The 26,324-nt window shown below is 35.2% G+C and overlaps 2 protein-coding genes across 3 annotated transcripts; one reads left to right on the plus strand and one right to left on the minus strand.

Annotated features, from left to right (window-relative positions):
• Positions 1–107: 107 nt before the first annotated feature.
• Positions 108–15,832, plus strand: Nf1 (neurofibromin 1). Its single transcript, XM_066299428.1, is given in 21 exon segments — positions 108–282; positions 430–573; positions 2,006–2,192; positions 2,245–3,017; positions 3,070–3,915; positions 3,976–4,020; positions 4,074–4,260; positions 4,314–4,540; positions 4,935–5,236; positions 5,290–6,137; positions 6,194–7,304; positions 7,360–7,551; positions 7,602–7,863; positions 7,949–8,353; positions 10,925–11,620; positions 11,673–12,692; positions 12,744–13,002; positions 14,395–14,651; positions 14,704–14,906; positions 14,960–15,155; positions 15,213–15,832. Coding segments are annotated over 21 exon segments (8,496 nt in total). The 5' UTR covers positions 108–222; the 3' UTR covers positions 15,489–15,832.
• A 693-nt stretch (positions 15,833–16,525) lies between these two features.
• On the minus strand, positions 16,526–24,289 carry Hr78 (Hormone-receptor-like in 78). Of its 2 annotated transcripts, none has more exons than XM_066299295.1 (6): positions 24,062–24,289; positions 23,342–23,725; positions 23,098–23,289; positions 17,453–17,828; positions 16,998–17,393; positions 16,526–16,945 (listed from the first exon to the last, which is right to left on the minus strand). In XM_066299295.1, the coding sequence occupies exons 2-6, from the start codon at positions 23,649–23,651 to the stop codon at positions 16,756–16,758; spliced, it is 1,464 nt and encodes a 487-aa protein (XP_066155392.1). In that variant the 5' UTR covers positions 23,652–23,725; positions 24,062–24,289; the 3' UTR covers positions 16,526–16,755. The 2 variants fall into 2 exon arrangements, with proteins under 2 accessions (XP_066155392.1, XP_066155393.1); XM_066299296.1 differs by lacking the exon at positions 24,062–24,289 and adding an exon at positions 23,865–24,008.
• Between the last annotated feature and the right edge of the window lie 2,035 nt (positions 24,290–26,324).

Consider the following 26,324-nt stretch of genomic DNA (forward strand, 5'->3'; position numbering starts at 1 on the left):
CCCTGTCTTTAAATTTCTCATGCTCTAGAGTTAAAAACTGGTTCGAAGTGTGCCGAAGGAGTAAAGCTTTTGTTTGTTCATTGTCTGTCATCTGTCAAGTGTCTAACGTTGTCAGTTGCCAAAGGGGCACGGGGCATCATTCACCATTATTTATAAAAAAAATGTCATACCGGACGAAAATCTCATACAAAATGTAATATAAATTAAAAATTAAATTAAAAAATGGCAATGCAAAAGCCGAGCTTATGGGCTGATCACTTAATCAACAGATTCGGAGATCAGGCAAGTGTCGTCACATTCATTTAATATCGAATAGATTCATAAGGGTGATACTGCCCACCAACTAATCAATATTTACATCTACTACTGATAATCCAATTCTAGGAGTCCATTTAAATTGAATTTTCTTGTTTCTATTGTTCATTTTAGCTTCCTTGCCGCATTGGACCTCAAACTACCCATACCACTGTTAATCAGGAACAAAATAAACTATGTATTATTCAAATCTCTAAGTACAAGTTCTCCCTAGTTCTGGATGGCTTTGTTAAAGTGCTGAAGAAAGTCAATGAAACCGTAAGTGTTTCCTTATATTCCTCGTTAAAAAAACGTTCTTGTATTGCCAGGCTGTCAAAATATTTCACATTGTAATGGTAAACTTATGCATTTAATAATTAGTATATATCATAAGGAGATATACTAGCCAAGTCCCAAAACCCTTAATTAAGACTTGTGCAATGTAGTTCATATTGTCCTTAAAATTTGTCATTAAAAAGAAAGCAGTAATGAGATATAGTTTTCACTTCTTTTGTAAGTTGTGTTGGTGCCACTTATCAAAAGCAATCCAATTTACAATAAAATTAAAAAACACATTAAATATCCAAAGTTTCATTAATTCAGCTAGGTTCTCTGGCATTCAATTCTTCCAGAACACTTATCAGTATTTTTTTTTATTGAAGAGTCCGGAATCATTACATATTGTTTTGTCTAATTGATCTGAATTAAAATGCTTTATGTTAAAACAATTATTAAATATAGGAAGATTGACCAGGATTATACACCTTCACCAAATAAAAAAAAGCAGCTTAATTAGAAATAGACAAATTGTATATATACCACATAACTTTTTTTGGCTCCTGAATATAATAATGTAGAATTTTGAAAACATTTGAATATTATGAATATTTTGGAAAGTCAGGAATTTTTGTAAATATTTGAAAACTTTAGTAAAATCAATAAAATTTATGTGATACCAATTATAAAATTTTAAATAGCTATCTCATTACTAAATAAATTGATATTCTTGTATAGAATCTGTTATTTAAATGTGAAATAATTCTAAGTAAACCTCTTGTTTTTTGACATTTTGTTACATCTATTTGATATATACTCTCATTAACAAGTACAAAAAAACTACAAAATTATTAGTTTGTACCAATAAAATGGCTGAATTTTGGGCACTCCGATTTTATTAAATGCTTTGGTACCTAATCCATCAATTTATAGGTATAGAATTGGTGCTTCCAAGAATTATATATTTTTTTTATTCCAATAAGTGAATTACTACATAGTTTGTAACAAGACATGAAAAAATAAAAAAAAGAACTCATTGGCATTATCATTTATTAAAATCATGTTACAGGATTTGGAACTATTATGAAGATATACCTTTAAGAAAAAATAAAATAAACTAATAATTCTGTGGCATAGTGTATTAGAATCTATGCAAAAAAAAATAAATATCTAATTTATAATTACAAATTATCACACAAAAATAATTATTTTTCCAATATTCACATATAGCACTGGCAAATATTTCAAATATATTGGAAATTATCGCCAATATTTGGTTAATGTTGAATGTGTATTTCTTACAGGATACATATTAAATACATGTAGCAAATTTTCTTTTCATAATGGTGTATGGGACAATAATACATAATAACATACATGTTATTTTTAGTTTAGAACACTTCTGTTTATATTCACTATTATGATTTTTTTATAGTATGACAAGAATCAAAAACATGGATCTGAACAAGAAAAAAATTATTTTGACAGTTTATTTATAGTTCTTGAAACATTGGAAAAATGTTTCAACATTCAACCCAGAGACTCAATCTCATTAACTATGGAAGAAAGTCAAAATTTAAAGATACTGCTGAAAGAAATTTGCAGTTACCTTCTGATAAAAGGTGACAATGCTAATTAAAAAAAAAACTAAATAACCACCTGACTATTTTGCAGATGTATTTCCTGAAAACAACCCGAACACTCATGCCCTGAGATTATTAGCTAGTAAAGTACTTTTCGCACTCTCTGTGAATTTTTTTAACATTGTTTTTACAAGAATTACCTCGAAATTGCAAGAGTTTGCTTCTTCACCAGAAGAAATAGTTGAATTGAGTGAAATTGAGCTTATCCAACACATAAACGTGGATGTTAAGAGGTTGTCAAAATTGTTCCTAGAGGGAGTGACGAAATTTAAACAACTCCGTAAAAATGCTCAGCAGTTATTTGTAACATCTCTTGAAAAAGCGATTTGGAACTGGATTGAAACTTATCCTTTCGAATTTGCCGATTATCAACGAAATCCAGATGAAGATTTGTATAGAAATGCAGATCAGCTCTTTGATATCATAGAATCTTTCAGCGATAATAAAAAGATTAAACCCAATATGTGGTCCTTACAGATGATGCTACTAATATTAATTCCAGTAGGTTCTCTGTACACTCTAAATTAATTTCACAAGGATTAATATAACAACTGACAATTTTAGAAAGTTCTTGAAGAAATAGTCGTTACAGAAGGTAGTGGGGGGACCTCAAGGTATACCAAAAAGAAAAATTATGTGGATAATATAAAAAAGTCTCTCGCGTTACACTCAAACAATAAACAGTCAATAGAAGCTGCAGTAATAGCTGGCGTAAAGTTATGTAAAGCATCAACCTACATTAGTACATTAGAATCTACCACAAAGATATTTAGTCTTGTGCAAACTGTTATGAATGATCTAAAGGTAAGTGTACTAGCTATGTTGCTTTGATTGGCTACAAGAATAAATATTTTAGAATCTGCTATTCAACCCTACACACCCATACTCTCGAAGGGTACCCACATGTATAGGTCAAGATATTGATATAATGATAGATTGTTTTGTTTCGGCGTTCAGGGTAAACCCGCACTGCAACGACTGTCTTAACGTCTGCCTAAACCTGAATTCACCACCAACTTATCATTTTGTTCTGGTTAGATCACTATATAAAATAGTAACTCAACCCAGATTGCCTTGGTGGCCAATGATTGACATAGTTTACACTAAGTCAGCTGAACTAAAAGACATTTTTGCCGACATTTTGACTAAAGTAGGCACTCCTGGGTATAATCAACATGTACCCTTAAGAATGATGATTACCTTGAAAGGTAGCAAAGATTCGCAGCCAAAGTACCGCTCAGGGGCGGAAGAAACCCCTGGTTATAGAAACTTGTTATTGTACATGGTAAGACTTATTCATGCCGATCCAGTATTGTTTTTGAATCACCTCGGAAAACCGGGCCATGAAGTTCAAAGTTGCACTCTAGATCTGATCAACGGCCTTGTATCCTTAGTCCATTTGCAAGCCATGCCAGAGGTAGCACAAGAAGCAATGGACGCCCTTTTGGTGCTTCATCATCCCGACAAAATTGAAATGTGGAACCCCGAAGCGCCTATTAATACTTTTTGGGATGTAGGCTCCCAGGTTTTGAGCCAAATTTCTGGGAAACTTATACAACATCAATATGTAAATTATACTGATATTCTAAAATGGCTTAGGGAAATTTTAGTATATAGAAATGCATTTTTAACTAAACATAAGGAATATGCTACCCTAGGTAGTACTATTAGTCATTCTTTGCAAGCACATGTCAAATTAGAGGTAAGAACCAAAGATCATTTTTCAAACTTTGAGATAACAAAGTTTTTATTAATGTTTTAGCATCTGCTATATTGCCAGTCGCTGGAAGCTCATGTAAAACTGGAGGTATAAATGTCGTTAGTATTAAAAATTTATTATTAAATTAATACATGTTTTAGGTTGTCTATTATATGTATTTGTGGAGCATTGACATAGACGCCGTTTTAGTTGCAATGAGCTGCTTTTCATTATTATGCCAAGAGGCTGAGATAATTTGTTCGTCAGAGGAAATCAGCGTCACTACATTAGTTCCTAATTATCATGTTTATTTGGAATTGGCTCAAGCCTCTACAGTCCTCACCACGGGTAATATCCATTTTAGGTTTATACGCTGACGTTAGAAATTCTCTATAAATCAGGTCGGCTAGCGTTGCAAAAACGCATTATGGCCCTGCTTAGAAAAATAGAACATTGTGTAAATGGGGTTTATCCAGCATGGGAAGAAACGTTTAGAAACTGGACCGTTTCCTATAAAAGTATAACTGCTTCATCAAAAATTAAATCTGATGATGGTCAGTTGGAACCATTTCATCGATCAGTCGGGAAAAGACGGGCATCACATCAAAACTCGGAGCATGAACTTGAGGTACTAATGCCCTTAAATTTATGTCATAAACTTGTTTACCAGTATTGATGTTTTTCAAGAAAATGTATTTGTTTTGGACATTCATTACTTACCTTACACCTGGCTTAAAGTGGAATCGTTCATTATTGTGTTTCCATTTTATGTTCTCATTAGTGTAAACCATATTTGCATTACTCTGTGCTTTCCGAAACATTACAATTTTTGTTTATAAGTACACTAATGTCATATTTAGGTCAAGTCATACATGGGTACTTTTTAATTTTACATTATAAGGGGGAATGACGTATTTTCAACATTTACGAACCAATTGCTAAAATTAATTTTTATATTGTTTTCCATCTAAATTCACATTTTGCTTTAATTTATATTTTCACATGACACATTACAATTATAGAAAGAGCAAATACTAGAATGGGCGAATATGACGGGATTCTTGTGTGCATTGGGAGGAGTTTGTTTGCAAGCCCGAACCAGAGGGCAAGGAGTGGGGGCAGCTCAGCAACAGTCCGGTCAACAACCAGGTTCCCATAGCAGCCATAGCAGTAACGTTAGTAGTAGCATTTCCGGGTATTCCAGTATGTCGTCTTTGAATACGGCCACCTCCAGTATTCAAAGCGACTCAAATTGCTCTGCAAGGCGTGGTATGGGACCTTCAAGGGGGCACCATTCTGATTTTGAAGGCAGCAACGTCATACAGTATGTCTAAAAAAAAACTATGTTCCTTACAATATTCCCCCATTTTCCTTTAGGTTTGTGGAATTATTATTGCGTCTTTTGGTATGCAATAATGAGAAATTTGGCACTCAAATACAGAAACATGTCAAAGAACTTATCGGTCATGAAATGGCTCCTGCTCTATACCCTATACTTTTTGAGCAAATCAAAGTGATTATAGACAAATTCTTTGACCAAAGCGGGCAAGTCACTGTAACAGACCTGAACACCCAATTTATTGAGCACATAATTGTTATTCTCAAAAATATCCTGGATTATTCAAAAAATGATCAGCCCTCAGAGCATCTAGGAGTAACCAGCATTGAAGGCATGATGCTGCAAATCGTGAGATATTCCAGACATCTCGATATGTCGGTACATGGATTGCACATCAAAACCAAACTTTGTCAGCTAGTGGAAGTAATGATGCGTCGAAGGGATGATTTGTCCTTCCGTCAGGAGATGAAGTTTAGGAATAAATTAGTTGAATACCTTACTGATTGGGTTATGGGGTCTAGCCATCAAATTTCTCCTCCTAGTGGAAATGACATTACAGACATGACGAGAGAATTAGACCAATCAGCGATGCAAGCTGTAACCTCATTGCTGAGGGGACTTCCTCTGCAACCTGAAGAATCAGATAGGGGGGATCTTATGGAGGCTAAAAGCCAGTTGTTTCTAAAGTACTTTACATTGTTCATGAACTTGTTGAACGATTGCGCCGATCCAATGAGCGGGTCTGAAATTTTGGACTTATCAGATAGTGAGGAATGCAGGCATAGATTAAATTCTGAGAACCTGAGCAATTTGAGAAGTGCCACAATTCAGGCAATGTCTAACTTACTTTCGGCCAATATTGATAGCGGGTTAATGCATTCAATTGGTAAGTTCATAAATATGGAATTATTCTGGCAGATAATTATTTTATCTGACATTTAGACTTGGGTTATAATAAGGACCTGCAAACTAGGGCCGCGTTCATCGAAGTTCTAACAAAAATTCTGCAACAAGGCACCGAATTTGACACTCTCGCTGAAACAGTTTTGGCAGATAGATTTGAACAGCTGGTACAGTTAGTAACAATGATAAGTGACAAAGGAGAATTGCCTATAGCAGTAGCTTTAGCCAACGTAGTCACCACGTCTCAAATGGATGAATTGGCTAGAGTATTTGTAACGTTATTCGACGCAAAACATCTGCTTTCTCCCCTACTGTGGAACATGTTCTATCGAGAAGTTGAGATATCCGACTGCATGCAGACTCTTTTTAGAGGCAATTCGCTCGGCAGCAAAATCATGGCATTTTGCTTTAAGATTTATGGTGCCAGCTACTTGCAAACGCTTCTGGAACCTTTGATTCGGCCTTTATTAGACGAACCTTTTCAGAGCTTCGAAGTAGATCCAGCTCGATTAGATGCTACTGAAGATATTGAGGAAAACAGACAAAACTTAGTCGCTCTTACTCAAAAGGTTTTTGACGCAATAGTTTGTTCTGCTGACAGATTTCCTCCGCAATTACGCTCTATGTGTCATTGCCTGTATCAAGTTTTGAGCAAGAGGTTTCCACAGTTTCCCCAAAACAATATTGGAGCAGTGGGAACGGTGATATTCCTAAGGTTTATCAATCCAGCGATCGTATCTCCCCACGAAATGGGTATTGTAAGTGACCAAGTGCCCACCAATATACGGAGAGGACTGATGCTTATGTCAAAAATATTACAAAATATAGCTAACCATGTAGAGTTTAGTAAGGAACAACATATGTTGCCTTTTAATGACTTTTTGCGAAGCCATTTCGAGACGGGAAGGAGGTTTTTCATTACCATAGCATCAGATTGTGAAACTGCTGATCAGGCCTCACATTCCATGTCCTTTATTTCTGACGCCAACGTTTTAGCTTTGCACAGGCTTCTGTGGAACCATCAAGAGAAAATCGGAGATTATTTATCGAGCAGCCGAGATCATAGATCTGTGGGAAGACGGCCTTTTGATAAAATGGCGACCCTTTTGGCCTATTTAGGACCCCCCGAACATAAAGCCTTTGACTCTCAGTAAGCCAATGTGCATTTCTCGTACTTATTTTATGAAACTTTAATTAAATTCCAGTCTTCTGTTTGCCGCCAATCCTAGATGGAGGTCTTTAGATATGTCATCCACTAACTTCGAAGACTTGATGACCAGACACAATATCGACGAAAAGGAGGAATTTAAGTCTATAAAATCGCTTAACATATTTTATCAAGCCGGCACTAGCAAAGCTGGCTACCCGGTGTTTTACTATATAGCCAGGAGATTCAAGTAATGGTATTTTTAAAGGTTTTCCGTGATTTTCACAGCACGCCTTTCAGAGTGGGCGAGACTAACGGCGACTTGTTAATATACCACGCGATTTTAACCCTGAAACCATTTTGTCATTCCTCATTTGAGCTGGTGGTTGATTTTACTCGAACCGGTTCTGAGAATAGTTTTAGGATTGAGTGTTTACAGGGGTGGTTTTGCCTCTTACCAGAAGTAGCTATCGAAAATATTCACGCCGCTTACGTTTATAATTGCAACAGTTGGGTACGGGAATACACTAAATATCATGATAGAGTCCTGTATCCGCTGAAGGTAACGTTGATGATTCCCGTTGTTGTGAAAAAATTTCCGGTATTCTTATTCTCGATATTCAAACGATCCTTTCGCAATTTTTCAGGGAAACCGTAAAATCGTGTTTCTTGACCATCCTTCGAAACTAAACGACTTCATCGATCCTGAGCAACAAAAACTTCCCGGCGCCACCTTAAGTTTAGACGAAGACTTAAAAGTTTTCCACAACGCCTTAAAACTATCGCACAAAGACACCAAGGTGTCGATTAAAGTAGGACCTACAGCTATACAAATAACTTCAGCGGAGAGAACCAAAGTTCTTGCTCATTCTATTTACTTGAATGACGTTTATTACGCTTCCGAAATTGAGGAAGTATGTCTAGTGGACGATAATCAGTTCACTTTAACTATTACTAACGAGAGTGGCCCCTTGAGTTTTATCCACAACGACTGTGATGCTATCGTACAAGCTATTATTCATATAAGGAATAGATGGGAGCTCAGCCAGCCTGTAAGTATTTTTTCAAAACATGTTATTTGTGCAAATCAATGCTACTTCTGGTAAGTCGCGAGGCTATCAATGCAAGCATATCAGGCCCAAACTTATTTTCTTTTCAGGATCGTGGAAATGTATCAATCAAAGCTTTCCTACATTGTTTATTGTGTATTTTCCTATGTCACACATTTTTAAATAACACTTGCACCAATGAACTCAACAAGAATTTAATTTCAAATTTAATTTATTAATCAGATTTATCACATAATTTTTCACGGCGAGCAAATTGAGTTTAGGGGTAAATTTACGATGGCTATCTCTAATGAAACCCCATTCTAAATAAATATACATATATCAAATTTCTTATAAACACATGCCCTTCTCAGTCTCCAATCGGACGGCGCTTACATTGAATACAACTTTGTATGAAAAATTGGTTGTACGAATTTGCAAGAATTCTTATTTTGCGATTAATTATATGACTGTGTTATTTCACATGAATTTATATGGAATGGTACGGATTGAACCAACGGTTCCGAGGCTACCGGAGTATTTAAATTTTTGTCGCAAATCGTGCAGAGTTTACTATTTTACTTCCAAAATAGGGTTTTGCCTTATCGTACGGTGTTTTTCTTTCTTTTTTTAATATTGTTGTGTTGTGGGACTAGTCCTAAGTCGCCATAAAATGTTATTGAGCGAACAAAAAACGTGGCCAAGTTGGGAAAATGCAAAATTGATAAAATTATGGGGATTGATTCTTGACTTGTAGTCTTTTGTTTAACGAGAACCAAAATTCGTTCAAATTTTGTAATAATTGGCGTATGTGCACAACGTTGTCATGATGCTAGAATGGAAAAAAATATATATTTTTTATCTTTTTTTTTTAATGTTCCTATTTGTTTTCTTTTTTTTCACATGCATTTAGCCGAATGGAAACCACAAGACTATATGTTACTCAATCCTGTGCAATTGCCAGGAGATGCTTTTAAATGAAACTATTATAGACTTTGTGATGTGGAAAACATATTTAGCCTATCACTACAATAATCTGTAGAAATCGCCAGAAAGTCGGGGCGGGCCGCAAAAATGCACTGTGTGGGATTAATTAAGAAAGGATCTATTCTCCAAAATGTGTCCATTAATCCCAATCTTAATTAATTAAAGAATTCATTCTGAACTAAGCTATACTCTAATAAGTAGTCCTAAAACTTCGTATTTACTGTTTTAATGTTTAAAGTTTTCAACAGAAGCAGTTTGAATATGGAAAACACCCTGTGCATCTTTATGGAAATATCAATAATAGATTGTACAATTTTTGTTCATTTTTCCTAAATTTTTTAAATGATCTGCTGCATTCCTTGTTTCAGTCCTTTATATGAAATATCGGCCAACTCATAATACGATTTTTGATTTTTGGAAAAAAAGCAAACTTTATACTAGGACTGTCTAATAAACAATATTTTATTGCTGAATAAATGATGGTCACACATTTGTATTAAAAATGAAGTAAAACCTGTTATTAACAATCATCAGAAGTGGTATTAGAAATGCTTAACTAAAGTAACCACTTTTCCTTCATACATTTCTGCAAACAAATTTATTACGACCTCCTACGACCAATTTTTTGTACCAACCCACATCCAGAGTAAGCGTCGCCGTAGTGGGTCATTCCAGTTCTCTTGTTACGACGGCACAATTGAAAAGTTCCGTTGAACAAGAACAACAACTATCGAAGGACCGATTTCTCTTTGTGTCTGCTGTAATTTTTGGAAGCTTTAATCCTCCTATGAGAAGCCTTACCGTTTCTAATGATGCAGATTGTAAACTCTCACATAATGTTGAAGACCGCTCTTAGCGTGGTCTTCCCAGCTTTAGCCCATAGCAAATCTTATACTATCCATAGGATATCCTCGATATGATTACTGTAGTGAAAAGTCAGTATAGAAAATGGGATTTCAGGCTCTATCCTTTTTTCACTACAATAAGCAGTTGATCGGTTAGTGCCATTTGTTTATTACTCGTTTTTTTCATATGGTTTTTCCAGAAGAACTTGCAGTCGATGTCGCCTTCAAATACTTAACTTCGAGCTTCAGAAACTCCTGGTACGACGCCTCTTAAAAAGGCTTTTAAAATTAGATTTACCGAAGTGCTGATTTCACCCATTCTACCACCTGGGGTCGGATACTCTGTGGTATAATAAGGACATGACACGTACTGCCGTACCTTGCTTTATCGAATGCTTTTTCTATGCCAAAGAAGAGCACAACTTTTCTGTTTCAATAAGTCTATATTGTACAATACTGAATGGAGCGTAGTTTCTATCGACGTTCCCTTAAAGAAAACTAGAGAACATCGTTGGCGCAGGATATTTTCTACTTTAACCATGAAAATTGGTGTTTTATTTTTATCATCTCATTCAATAAATTTATCCCGCAATTTAGCCTCTCACTGTTGGTGTCATGAAATTACAATAATTTTTTCATCCAATGTATAATACACAATATACTTTGTAGGCAAGTTTCCTGCTTTACACCCACCACTTCACAGTAGCTATAATCCCATTTACAAAATCCTGATCGTTTTCAGGATACTGTTACGGTCCATCAGAAAATCCGACCAAAAGACGTGCCGGGAACGTTGCTGAACATGGCTCTGCTAAATTTAGGAGTGCATGATCCAATGTTGCGCACAGCAGCATATAACCTGCTTTGCGCCTTAACTGCAACTTTTGACCTAAAAATAGAGGGCCAGCTCCTAGAAACCCAAGGGCTATGCATTCCATCGAACAACACCCTTTTCATAAAGTCGATCTCCGAAAAACTGGCAACGAACGAGCCTCATTTGACCTTAGAATTTCTGGAGGAATGCATTCAGGGTTTTAGAGTATCCAGCATAGAATTGAAACATTTATGTCTGGAGTATATGACCCCATGGCTTCCTAATTTGGTCAAGTTTTGTAAACCTACGGACGATTTTAAAAGATACAAAAAAGTGGGGGAGATCTTGGAGAAGCTCATTGTACTGACTATTAAGGAGACTGAAATGTATCCTTCGGTTCAAGCAAAAATTTGGGGAACTTTGGGGAAAGTCTCAGATCTTATTGATATCATTTTGGATACGTTTTTGAGCTGTTCAGTGAGTGATGGGCATAGCCCTTTGATGGTGGAAGTTTTAGCCGACACCACTGTAGCTTTAGCTTCAGCCAATATACAGCTTGTTGCAAAGAAAACGATCGCGAGATTCTTTAAAGTTATACGTAATTTAACTACTTTACAAATAGAGGTAAAGTTTTCGCAAATTTCGTTCACACACAATTTTAAAGTGATTTTTGCAGGTTCAAGATGCAGTTCCTCCAATCACCGCCTTAGAAAACAACTCAATGTGGGACGATTTAACGGTACTAGCCCGCTATCTTTTGATGCTCTCCTTTAACAACTGCTTGGATGTAGTCCGACACTTACCATATCTTTTTCACACTGCGACTTTCTTGGTGTGTGCCGGTTCTATTAATATGAGAGCGGCTACTCACGGTCTTATTATGAACATTATTCATTCCCTGTGCACTTGTACTGAGCCTCGTTTCTCTGAAGACGTCCAGAAATTCTTGAGGCTTTCTCTGGACGAATTTGCCTTGCCCAAATATTACGTTTTATTTGGTGTGAGCAAGGTGAAAAATCCTTCAGTCGCGGCATTCCGACTGGGCATAAACCATCCTCTTGAATCTCGGATGTTTGTCTCCTGCGAAAAGGGTCCTGGATTGCAATGTCATCATCAAGCATGCGGGCATAATTGCCAAGCTGCACAGACCGTGACTACTAGTACTACAACACCTACGGCTCCAATTCCCCATGGAGACAAGGAGAAAATTACTAGTTCCGCAGCTATTCAAGAAAGAGAACGTGTTTCTTTGAGCTCTCTTGAAGTTATTACTGATGCTCTATTGGAGATACTCGAAGCCTGCATGAATGAAGTGGAAGAATGCGATTGGTTGAACCAGTGGATTGCGCTAGCAAAGAGCTTAGCCTACTGCTACAACCCCGCACTGCAACCTAGGGCCTTGATAGTTTTCGGTTGTATAGCAAAGACCGTTACAGATTCGGAGATGGTCCAAATAATGCGCACCATGATCAAATCCCTGGAGTCGTGGAACGACGTTATATTGCTCGAAGCCTCAATAATGTGTTTGACAAGACTACAGCCAGTACTTTCTTCCGAATCTCCTTTCCATAGATCAATATTTTGGGTAGCCGTCTCAGTATTACAGTTAAACGAATCGAATCTCTACGCCGTAGGTTTGTCGCTTTTGGAACAAAACCTTCATACTCTAGACTCTCAAGGCACGTTTGACGAAAGTGTAAGTAGTAACTAGCACACGCAGAGCGTAAAAGTGATGAGTTGGTTTCAGTCGTTGGAAGAAGTGATGATGTCAACTAGAGATCCGTTGGAATCCTACTTTAAACAGATGGACCATAATGTGGGCTTAAGTTTTAGAACAAACTTCCATTTTGCACTCGTGGGCCACTTGCTCAAAGGCTACAGACATACCACCGCAACCACCGTATCTAGAACCATTAGAGTTCTCACTATGTTGTTGTCGATAGTTGCCAAGCCTACCAAAAAGGATAAATTTGAAGTAACCCCTGAAAGTGTGGCCTATTTGACAGGTAAGAAAGAGAGTTTTTCATAGTTAATATTGGTTGAAAAGAGAAGTTTCGATTATGAAAGTGGTTTTAACCGTCTGAATATCTCATGCAAATACCGTCAAAATCTGTAGCGGTGAAAAATTAAACAATTTGTCCCTCCTTTTTCCTATTACTTTACCCCGATTTAATAAAATGCATCCTATCCAGAGCATATTTTTAGGGCGAAATGATTAATATGCTATGAATGTTGCATACTAATTTCCATAAAAATGTGATGATAGAAACGGGTAAGGGTTAGGTTATTGGTTGTTACCAAAACTAGCTTAATATTGAGGGCATAAGAATAATTTCACACTAAATGGGAAAAGAATGGAAAAAAAGCATATGGAGTAATCTTGTTGCAAGGAGGCAAAGTTACCTTAATTTTACAAACTGTGAAGTAGATGTCAGGCAGTAATGCAGGTTTGGCCCATCTGCCCACATAAAGGGAAAAGCCAAATCGTAGGGTGATTAAGGCAGAATTTATTAAATCGTATTTAAATGAAATTGTTCTATAATCGGTATTTAACCAGTTGCACTCAAATATTGGATTAATAAGTTCTGACTTAAGTTTCTCTCAATTCGTTCGAATCCTTTATATCCCGTCATGTTAGTTTCCATATACCTGTAAATTTTAGAATCATATAAGGGTTGACAACTTAAAAAATTCGATATTCTTGTGCGGATTATTTTATTTATTATTCTTTATTATTATTTTATTATCTTAATCTCTGCAGATATGCTTCACCTTCTTCCGATAATAAAATCTTTGATGCATTTTCTCGATTTGTCATATTGTTAGCGTATTTTTTCTGTCGTGAACCTTTTTATAGATGTTGATGAACGATCAGCAAAATGCCATTACGAGATTAAATGTCGTTAGCGATGATATATTTTAATACACTTTGGTTTTACATTTCTGCATTGTTGTGTAAAAAATTCCTCAAGTGAAGGAATACTGACCGTCTTGTAGCTGCTTCAGACCATGACACCAAAACATGAATTCTTGAAACTTGTCGCTTTAATCTCTTGGGAATTTATACGTGCCGCATTTTTTTCAAATTTTATATGATTTCAATGATCAGCTGATGTCAAGTTTTCAATTTACTATAACCACATTGCTACAGATAATAGTTATACTAATAACAGCACTGCATTTAATTTGTCCTTGGGTAGATCGAAACATTATCCAGATCCTAAATAATAGATCCCTTAGAAGAAATTATTGCCAAATAGGCGGTTCTAGACATCAATTCTTTGACATTTTTAATCATTTTTTAAGAGGTTTTGCCTAATTTTGAAATACTTAATTTGATTTTCAATAAATGTAATTTCGTATGTTCACAAATAATAAAGAATATTCATGTGTTTTAGCTTTAATTGGTTATTCCGAAGAAGTCAGAAGTAGATGTCATGTAAAACATTCCATACCGAGATATATATCGGATTCGATGTCACAGGAAAATTTTTTAATGGAGCCTAACACGCAATTTACCGTGCCTCAGCAACCTGCCACTACCATGTCAAGCAGTGTATTTAGCAGTAATACCACGCGAAGGCAAAAGTCTTGCGATTTTGTAGATCATGGTACTGTAGGGCAAAGCAAGACAGTTTCTACTAGTCAAGGACAAGTATGTATTGAAATATGATGCGTCTGAATTTACCATGAGTTTATTGTTTCAGGACCGTAGTGCCAGAGTATCAGTAAGTAACGAAAACAACGTGTTGTTAGATCCAGAAGTATTGACAGATTTTGGAACGCAAGCGCTGGTGTTGACTACCCTTGCTACTTTGGCAAAACATAGCACTGGTGAGGTGGAGACGAGGACTCTTTATAAGTTTCTAGCGGAGGGAGCCACGGTATTTCCAAGGGTATTTCCAGTAATGTGAGTGCCCAACTGGTTAACGAGACGAGAAAGAGTTTATTGTTACGTTGCAGTTATAATTTATTGGACCAAAATTTAAAAACCATACTAACTGGAAACCACGATTTGGAAACACTAAGTGCTGTGCGCACTATTATACAAACGATGATTGCTTGCGAAAATACTAGTCAAGAGAACATACACTACTTACAAAATTGCGGCTTTGCCGGGTTGTGGAGGTTTGCAGGTTCTTTTCTAAAAGTAAAACAGGTAAGTGGAAATATGGCCATTTTCATTGAATTAATTTAATTTAATGATTGTCTTTAGGGTGACACTCACAATATGGACGGTCATAGTGAGTTGTTTAGAGATTGCTTAATGCAAATGGTACAGATTTATGCGCCAAGCGAAAATGGTACGTTGGAGTTGAATCAGCCAGGTGTCGCTTTTCCTTCTATTTTAAGTGTTAACGATTCAAGTACGAATCTTTCGAATTCATGTTTGATACTTTCGCCGACGGATAGGGATAGAAGCAGTCTCGAGAGAGACGCAGCCAGAGGGAGTCAAACTTCCCTGGATCGGATATTTTGCGGAAAGATGTGAAAAGTTACAAAGCGCTTTTAAATAAATTGTTAGAAGAACATTGCCATTTCGATGTATGTTTTTGTTCTTCTAAATTTAACGATTAAGACTGCTAATCGTTTCACTGTTTTTTACGTTAAGTAAAAGTTTAGTTCCTGGGAAAATGGCATCTTTTCCTAACAATTTACAAATATTTATATTCTAAACTAAAAGATATGTGAAACTGTAATGTACAAATATTGTTAATTTTTAATTTGTTCTCGTTATGCCTATATGTTTCTATATTTATTTATTTTTTATTAAGATAAAAGAAGCATTTTTATAGATAAGAAAATTCATAATATTAAACGTGCTCTCCAAATTGATCAAGTAAATGAAGATTCATCCCTTTTCACGCCGGTATTTCCTTTAACCAGAGCTGAGTAGATGCTAAGAAAAAAATTCTCTTCTGGAAAAATACGTTATAACTACTGAGCTTCTTGTGGATAGCTTACTCGTGCATACTAAAAAAAATCCAGCGAAAACACGATTGGATGTTTTCATTAATAAAAGAAAACAGATACGACTATCAGATGTCACTCTGAGAAGCGTGGTACTATTTTGAGTTCTACCAAGCGATGAAGAACCTATCTGTCCTGATATGAAGACGTCTTGTGTAAAATTAAAAAGACCACGTGTATACTAAGGACTTGCAAAAGGGTCTTCGCCTGTACCTAAAGTCTCAGCTTACGAGCGCTGCACTGGCTATCGTGTACTGATGAGGCCCCTTCTGATATATGTGGCCGTATTTAGCGTGATCGGGTAAATTCATAGGTTCGCTAATAATTGGGACCTCCCATTGAAGTGCTGAGCGCGTTGCTTAACCTCAAGTCCTCGAATTTGATTTGAGTGATTAAATTAGAGGCGGTGCGTGCGGCATGTAGGATGCACAGCTGCAGTCATGTAAATTAGATGAGGATAAAAATCTTCAGTCAAACGTAATATTTTGAGCAAAATATACATATAACGTAATAAAACTAAAAACGAATTATCAATTTTTCAATTAAAAAAAAACCTCCTGGATTGCAAAAGTATTTATTATTATTAATAGTATTCAATATATGGTTTTGGTATAATCTAAAAGGCGCTTTGATGCGAATTATTATTATCTCATAGATTAATTATCTACACATTTGGTCAGTGTGTAAAATAAAAAATAAACATCTAACACTTCACATTATAAGTAAAGGAAATTAAGTAATATGATAAAAAAAATCACACAGTAAAACAACAATATTGCAACTAAACGTCATTTGCAAAACTCTTCAAGTTCTGTCTTAACAGTCCTACTAAGTCCCATATTGCAACTATTTGTCCCCATCCGTAATATGTATGGAATAATACTGTCAACTTGGACTTGCCCAATAAGCCCTCCAAAGAATAGTTCTTCCAATATGTTTGGCTCCAACGCCTTCAGTGGAGGTAACCTTAACAGTAATCTAAAAGAATTTATTTTAAAGAAAACGTCAGAGCCGCAAAAAATGGACTTACTTGGCGAATCTGTCGCTATCTCCGGGATTTGTCGTATTAATGTAGGTTTTTAAGCCCTGAAAACTTTTTTCTTGCAGCTTTTCAATTGATTTTCTGCTCACAATAATTTCATTTTGGTCTGAACTGAATAAAGTTATAGCCTTTAAGAAGGCATATTCTTGCTCCTCCAATTGAAGACGATTAATTGAGTTAACAAATACTTGTAATTTTACTATGTGGTCTGTGACCTGTTTTACTTTCGTGGCAGACATTTTTTCCTGTGCTATTGAGGCGTGCAAATGACTAATTAAAGCTGACAAAATTGTTGATATTGACAAAGAATGTGAACACTGGGCTAAACCCAATATAAATAGTTCGGCCCAGCAACTTTTTAATAAGTCTATTTGAGTTTCTGAGCTGCAAAAAAAATAATTAGACATCTACCTAAACTTGAAATTAAAAAAAAAAAAAATTACCTTAAACTTTGAAATGCAGGTATATTTTTGGCCCATTGAATGGATAAAACCAAAAGTCTAGAACCACTTTCGCAAATGTAATGAATGTGCAAGTAAGGCGGCACTGGGCCAGGAACTTGAAGATTAAATGGTATGTTTTGTTCTTCTAAGATGGGTCCCTCATAGTCACATTTTTCTTCACCGCCGATGTCAGTTCCACTGAGTGACTGAATTTTAGCAATCACATCTAAAGCCTTGGAAATGAGTTGTTTGTCTTTAGCAACATTTATTGCATCGGACAACTCATTTCCAGTATTTGTACTCTCAAGAGATGCTTCGTCGTCTAGACTCGCTTGTGAGGGAGAGAGATGAAAGGGTTCTCCTGAACTATTGGTTGCTGAAAAATAGCTCAATTTCAGGGGAAATTATTACACACAAGGTATTGCCTGTTTAACTCTTTCGCTGCTTTGCTCACATACAAAGCTCCCACAGATTACGCTATTTCTCTCGCCGAATCGCACATAACGTAAGGTAGGTAAAATGTTTTATTGTCCCAAGTTAAAATAAACTCTTCGACAAAGCTTAAAATTGACACCAAAGAACTCCGCGAGATAGTATGCTCCCCTACAAGACTTTACAACAGGTATCATTACCACTTCTCTCTACCTGGGAAACAACTGTATAATTTTCTTCCGTGTATATTTCTTTAAAATGCATGTCACCAACATCATGCACAAAGCAGTTACGTGTAAAATAGAGTAATTTCAAAACGAGAGAGAATTTTCACACTAGGAAATGGCTCATCACAAAGGATTCAATTTATCATAAACAATACCAAATCTATTCATATACTCACTGCACAGACAAAGCTTATTAATGAGACTCGTGACTACAACAGGAAACAGTCCATAGTCTCTTATTCATAGGTTAATTCTCAGGACATTAAAACTTATACCTACAGTTGATCAATTTATTCAGTTCACGTTTAATGTTAGTAAGAACATTATAAACAAATAGCAGAATATATTTCTCTTCCTCTCCTAAGACTGACTATTTTTACTTTACAGTGTGCTCTAAGAAATTAAATGCGGAAAATCATAACTTTGCTAACATACAAGGCAGGTCAGGTTATTTTTCACAAAATCTATATACAGGGTGTCCTCGAATTACGTGGCCAAAATAATACCGCAGATTGTTTGAGTGAAAATAAGTCGATTTAACTAAACTTCCCTCAGTCCAAAAGTTGATAATTATGGAGCTACAGGGTGTTAAAGTTGAAAAAAAAATCACATTTTCTTTAATATCTTTCGATTTCTTTGAGTTAATTTCACGAAATTTCATATTTGAGGGTGTTTTAGGATACGAAATTCAAATTTATTAACGATTTAGTTGTTTCTTCTAGGGGGCGCCACAAGCGACCATTAGGACACATTTAAATCTCTGTAACTTTTTCGTGCCACGGTGTATATTATTTTGGTATTTAAAAACCTTTTTCCCTACCTTTTATACTTAGAAAAGGTATACTTTATTGACGTCGCTAGAAGCAACGGTTTTGGAGAAAAATGCATCTAAGCCTGATGATGCATGCAAATTACCTTAAAATTATTTTCCCTTAAAAAAAATTAAGTTTTTCAAAAATAATTATTAGTAAAGGTATAACAATAAGTTTTCAAAATCAGATATTATTTTGACTATTACAACGGCAAAGTCCATAAACTAACAGCATATCCACCATTTCAGAATAAGTGAATTTATTGGCCATACTTATGGATATTTACAGGAACAAGAAGCGAAACTGACAAGAAAAACTGAGGGCTAAATAAAAAAACTGACATTTGAGAAACAAATTCAAGTGTTAAAATGTCAATTAAAAACATAGCCAACTGAGTTATTTACTTAAAAGCGCCAACGCAAATATGCAGCGCATTAGAATTATGCGTTTTTCTCCAAAACCGTTGCTTCTAGCAAAGTCAATAAAGTATACCTTTTCTAAGTATAAAAGGTAGGGAAAAAGGTTTTTAAATACCAAAATAATATACACCGTGGCACGAAAAAGTTACAGAGATTTAAATGTGTCCTAATGGTCGCTTGTGGCGCCCCCTAGAAGAAACAACTAAATTGTTAATAAATTTGAATTTCGTATCCTAAAACACCCTCAAATATGAAATTTCGTGAAATTAACTCAAAGAAATCGAAAGATATTAAAGAAAATGTGATTTTTTTTTCAACTTTAACACCCTGTAGCTCCATAATTATCAACTTTTGGACTGAGGGAAGTTTAGTTAAATCGACTTATTTTCACTCAAACAATCTGCGGTATTATTTTGGCCACGTGATTCGAGGACACCCTGTATGTACATGCGAATAAGAGTATTTTACAATCGTATAACTGTGTAATTGTTTCCAAACAGTCTCGAGATTCCTAATGGTCAAGTCAATGAATCTATTAACAATTTCTTGATAATGATTATTGAATGTTAAATTTGACTGCATAGAAATACCAAGATTTTAGCAACAATTGTTCATCAGTTAAATATTATCATTATTTGGGTAATTGTGAGATAAAGGATTGAATCTTTTAATAAATCGCAATGCAAAGTTTTGATGAATAAAATAAAGAAATTGAAGAACTCTCGTCTATAAAAGTATTAGACAAATCTTGAAACGGGGGAAGCGATGGATGGGGAGAAACCCTTAATAATCTCGAAAATGATTAATTGGATTTTAAGAACTAGTAACTCGTTAGAAAGTGTTGTTACTGATTTATTTATGGAAGTACTGAGCGGTTTACTCTCGATAAACAGAAATGTGTTAGAGGGCACTCTTTGAATACTACTCAAGCTTTTAGAACTTTTTTGAAAATTTGTAACGCGATACTCATTTCCAGTTTTAATTCAATATATCTTTATTTTTAATATGTATCATGTAAAAAGTAGGCTCGATGATATCTTGATTCAAAAAAATCTAGAGGTAATTAAAATTTTGCATTGTTTCCAAAAAACTACTGGATTTTTAGAAATGAAAATATCATGACGCCATGAAATACCATACGGCCCGTTCTTACCTAAGGCTATACGCACAGACCTCACCATTATTCATGTCAGTGTAGAGGTGCTTTAGGAATGAGAAGCGGAAGAAGATGAAGATCCAAGAAGAGGCATCATGGATTAAAATCTAAATTACTCTGGGCATATTAGTTCTTTGCATTCAAGGAAGAAGAGCTTTTACAAGCTTACAAGTCACTCAATTATTTTGAGTAGCATGATGAGGAAAGCTATGGGACGATAAATGCATACACTTTTGCGATTTTCAGCTTTAAATTTTGGAATGACAAAAAAAGCTCTTTTGAAGCAACTAGGGAAACGTTCACTCAATAGTGTGTATTTCATTGCCTGTGCCAAGAACTCCAACACCGCATCAGGCAAAACCATTAAAATGGTGAGAGATAACCCATCCCGCCCCCTTGCTCCCTTGTCCATGCAACCTAAACAATTTTTCACATTTCTCTGTCAGCAGTAAGAAGAAAGAAAAACGTTTTGCTATCTATTTTCCATTTTGTAGAATTTTTCCCGCTAATGATGCTGCCAGCCTAGGCAATTCAATTAATTGACATCAACTGAATGGGGTTGAATTTGTGCCGTCATATTCATTCAAAACAATCACACCCACTTTACTAAATATAGATTTTAAGTTATCATCTTGTTTGTTCAATAATAATTATTAAGTCTTTCAAAATTAATTTATCCACATTAATAACAAAAATTAATCAATGATATATTGACCATTTTGTAAGATGATCTTTTACCAGCTTTCTGTAAATTGAAAAATTGCGAAAAGCCTTTTTAATAACAACGAAACAAATGATATTTTGATGGTGCCAAGTCGAGGCTATACTCTGGATGTAGCATCGGTGTCCAATTTAGCTCTAATAATTTTTAACGTGTTATTAAAGACATGTGAGGCCTGAGGTTATAACGATAAAATATTACGCTTTTACGATTGGCCAATTGAAGATCTTTTCTCTTAACTTCTTCATTCAATTTCAATAGCTGACAACAGTAGCCATCCGATTGAATAGTTTGATTTCTTGGCAGCAGTTAAAAATAAACCTTCTAATCCCACCATACAGAAAACATAATCTTCTTTTGATGGATATTGACTTTGGATGTGAATTGTGTGCGCTTATCTTACTTGGTCCATGATTGTTTTCCTACTACGTTATCGTAAAAAATAAATTTTTCATAACCCATTATGAGTCTTTAGAAATTGATCACATATGCCGTATATGTTATAGCGTTTGGTGAGATCAATTTTCTTCACTTCGTGAGGAACCCAAACATCCACTTTGTTTCCGTAACCAAGCTGTTCTAAGTGCATATAAACGGTTTAATTCGATATGTTGAGTGTCTCCGCTATCTCTTAAGTTATCATACGACGAGTAGCTTTGATTAATGTCTTTATTGTATTATCGGTGGTAATTGGACGACCCGAATTTCCGGAACGAAAGCGAGCAAAATGACGCTAATACTAGCATTCAGGGCAATCCTTCCTATAAACCTCAAACAATTTTTTCTGAGATTTTGCTGTATTATTGCCCTTTCCAAGTAAAATAAATAGCGCTCAACTTTTGACTGAAAAAAAACCAAAAACTTCACCTTTAAAATGGCACATAATAATATAAGCTACGCAATCACTACTCCTAGAAATATACAGGTTGAGTCATCTATGAGAAAAAACGACATTACATATTGAACAGCCTATCATTTTAAAGCAGGCAGCAAACACAACAGAATGAAATGCTATGATATACATACAATATAAAACACACAGCACAAGGCAACAGTGATATAAAGGCATCAATATAGACAGCCAATGGTGAGAACAGTTGTTTCAAAATTCGAGACCAATAGGTTTGTTCTTTATATGTTAATACCAAATACAGCTATTCAGCCAAGTTATTTTCCATGCATTTACAAATATTTGAAATTGACATGTGAAATAATTATTGCCACAACACTAACAAAATCCAAACCCCAGATCCAACATTTATTTCCAATTTCTTCTAATTTTATAGCAGTTTCCTGTACAATTATTATATTTTCTGATTTTTTTTCATTTTCTTGCTAAGTATTGTCTAGGTAATCTTTTATTCTGTCATATATGTTTAATACACTTTTACATATAACAATACCAGTTCCGCCAGATATTGAGTAGAGCTAAGACTCCCTAAATCCTATTATATAAGAGCATTAAGACTTTTAATGGAATCTTTAAAATTTATACTTCATTTTAAATAAATTTAATGCACAGCTGAATCTTGCCAAGTGGCCAGCATTAGTGTAAAATTTCAATATCAGATTCTGAGCATTTATCTTGCATCACAAATGTTTATTCAGAGTAATTTAGCATACCATGACAATGTTTATCCAGAACACCGAAAGGGTTAAACTGTTGACACAACTCTGGGAGATGTGACAAATTATGAATTGCCAATGTTAACATGACCTATTTAATTAAAACCAATCTCTAATGGGCCTTGGAAAAGCGACTTTGTGTCCAAGCTAAGTCAAAATATCGATGTTTGTCAGCTTGACAAATAATTACAAATGCGCACTTTAACTTATAAAAGTAGATTTTTATTCCATGAACTTCATGTGAAAACTTACTTATATGTTTTGTGAGGAATTGCAATCCCAAATCACACTGATTGAAAGGATTAGTCATGATACCAGATTCAGCATTAAGATCTTTTCGGATGAATATTCCTTTAACATTATTTAGAGATGATGGATTAAAGTTATTGCTGGCATTACTGTATTCTTTCTTGTCTATTATTGGCTTTCTTTCATGTTGTACAGCTGGAAAGTTCACTCCTCTGATTTTAAAACTCCCTAACATGAACCCACTTACAATCACTTCTCATACCACAGGCAAGACACTTCTGAAGCCTGCAATATTGACATCGGTTCCTATGGTGTTTGGTGACCTCACAATTTTTGCTTCCTCGACACTGATACCCCAATTGCTTTCGAATCGACCTTTTAAAAAATCCCTTACAGCCTTCGCAAGATATAGCTCCATAATGCCTGCCTGAAGCTCTATCTCCACACACAACACAAAGTTCAATAGTTAGACACATATTGTTAGCGTTTGGTCTGCTTTTATCACTCAGCATTTCAGATTTCACAGTGTGGATATCGGCCTTTAAGTTATCATCCATTTCTGTTTGGAGTTATGTTATATATTAAGCATTTCTTCTGCTGAAACGTGCTTTCTGGCAAATTTAGGAAGTTGCTGTAAACGAACAAAACAAAAATGTCAGAAATGTCACCTTCTCACCTCATACTTCATAGTGAGGTTGAACAGTGTTTTATTTATATTGCAGAAATGAGAAATCGATAGTTTGGTTGAACTGATTATGTAGTAAAAATACCTAAATTTGAGGACACTTGAAGAAACTCGGCAACAGTGTACGTTATGAAGGATGAGGACATAAATTGGACCAAGTTTAAAATAAGTACTTTATTGCTGAATATTTTGTGCTTTTTTGCACTTGTTGCACCAGAGCGTTCTTTATCGCAAACTGGACAGAATTGGTTGAGTTTGCTGCAGTAATGCGTTCAAACTTACGGCAGAGTATTGGTGAAGTTGCTGCTTTATGTTTTGAGGTACTGCAGCTTGTATAGAACATTTCGCCACCGTCAAGTTGCACAACGATGATTTATTTGTACATAGACTTAAGGGGTCGATGACGATCAAATTTCAGTTACAAAATTTGGAGGAAAAACGAAAAGCACCTGCTGCAGAACATAATATCTGTATAATCTTCCTGACCTCGTAAATCTTCACACTCTCAGAGTTCCAAATTGTCACCTCACTATCTGTCTTATGGCGGCGGGTGGTTCAAATTTTAATACCGAAATTAAAAAAAATTTTTATCTATCAGCTACTATTTAAATTAACTTTAGATTGTGAAATCGCAGATTTATTTCTTCTCAAAGGTTATGTGTAATTATAGTTTTTGTGTTGTATTTTCATTATTTGCGCGATGTCTTATGCTCCAGGGATTTTAAGGCCCACAAATTAATATTTTTTTACATATTTTTATATACATAGCAGAGAGCGTCGTCGACGCTGCGCCAACTCCCGTTGACTTTTCCAACCCTTTTTTGTGTAAAAAATATAAACCTTGTACAAGTCTGCGCAGGTCACCGTCCCCGACATATTGGTGTTTTGTTATCCGGTTTTGAGCGAAATGACCAAGTCTCACACAATTTGTCGTAAAATTGTTTGAAAGCTTGATGATGAAGTTGTCTCATCATCAAGCAGGTCTATTGGTTGGATAAATTTCTAGATACCTTTTGGTAACACGACGACTTCGACAATTTGTTTACGTCAATCTATATTTATCATTTCAATATTGATAAATTTATTGTGTCGAGGTATCCGTGAAGGCATAACACAATTTGCTTATCATACTAACGAAGCAAGCTGTTCCTTATTATAGTTGTGCCTAATATCGTAAACTTCAGTAAAAATGTCAAAAGTGGCATTTGTGTAGCATTTTGTTATGTTTCATGGCCTCCCTCGTAATGTGAGCAGTTAATGATTTGATGATATTCATAAATCCTTAGTAACACAGTGAAAACCGTTATTTTTAATTATTTCGGAAAATAGCCTCAATATTTTTCAAAATATCGTTATGATTTAGAAGCACTCAGAGAATTACGATCAGTAAAAATATTTAAGTTATTAGCCTTAACAGAAAAGTTTGATGTTTTTTTTACCTCGGCCAAATATAGGTGGTGCCACCTATCACTTAGCTTGAAACAAAGATTATACAGGGTGAGTCGGGAGGATCGTGCCAAACTTCAGGAGCGTGTTGTACATGAAAAATAAATGTAAAAAAACTCAAATGTTGTTATCCGATTTTCGTTTGTTTACAAGTTATAGCGTAAATAAAATTTTTTAACTAGGATTCTATTTACCATAAATACCTGATACCTTTGGTATTAGTGATATTGATACTGCTTGATGTTTATTTTCGAGTTCAATTAAAGTGTTACAAGATGCCAAACATTTATTCAAATTTAGAATATGCAAATATGGTGTTTGTTTATGGTTTTTGTAATGGGAATGCTAGAGCTGCTGCTGAAAAATATCGTCAACGGTTTCCACATCAAAGACATCTTTCTAAAAACGTATTTATCCGAGTGTTCAACAATTTGTGCGAGACCGGAAAGCTTCCCAGTGCCAACATATCATCTGAACGATCTACTGAACAAAGCTTGGAAGAAGTAGAAAATATCCTGGATCTAGTAGAAGAAGGTGCAAAGACCAGCTCACGAAGAGTTGCTACTCAATTGGGCATTCCACAAAAAAGAGTAATAAACACAACGAATGCTCTTCATAAACGAAGCCGAAAATGTTTAGAAGTTAATGGCAATATTTTTGAACATTTACTATGATATTCAAACGTTCAATTATGGAATTTCTCATGAAATTTATAATTTTTTAAAATTTTATGTTTTAATTTTATTTACGCTATAACTTGTAAACAAACGAAAATCGGATAACAACATTTGAGTTTTTTTACATTTATTTTTCATGTACAACACGCTCCTGAAGTTTGGCACGATCCTCCCGACTCACTCTGTATATGAAGTTGTACCGGAAAACCCCCCTGGAAGCAATTGTAAGCCGTCTAAAACTTCGAATTTTATTCCTAATCTATGGAATTAAAAAAATACTAAAATAACCTATACAATGAAAACAAAGAAGCAAGAGATTAAGAAATTGTGAATGAAAACAAACCTATTCATTCTAGTGCTAAATATCTCAATAACGGTGAGGTATGCAAACTTGTGCAAGATATACCTTTTTAACGTAAAAC

The sequence above is a fragment of the Euwallacea fornicatus genome, chromosome 33, assembly GCF_040115645.1.
Source record: "Euwallacea fornicatus isolate EFF26 chromosome 33, ASM4011564v1, whole genome shotgun sequence".
NCBI classification, from domain to species: Eukaryota; Metazoa; Arthropoda; class Insecta; order Coleoptera; family Curculionidae; genus Euwallacea; species Euwallacea fornicatus.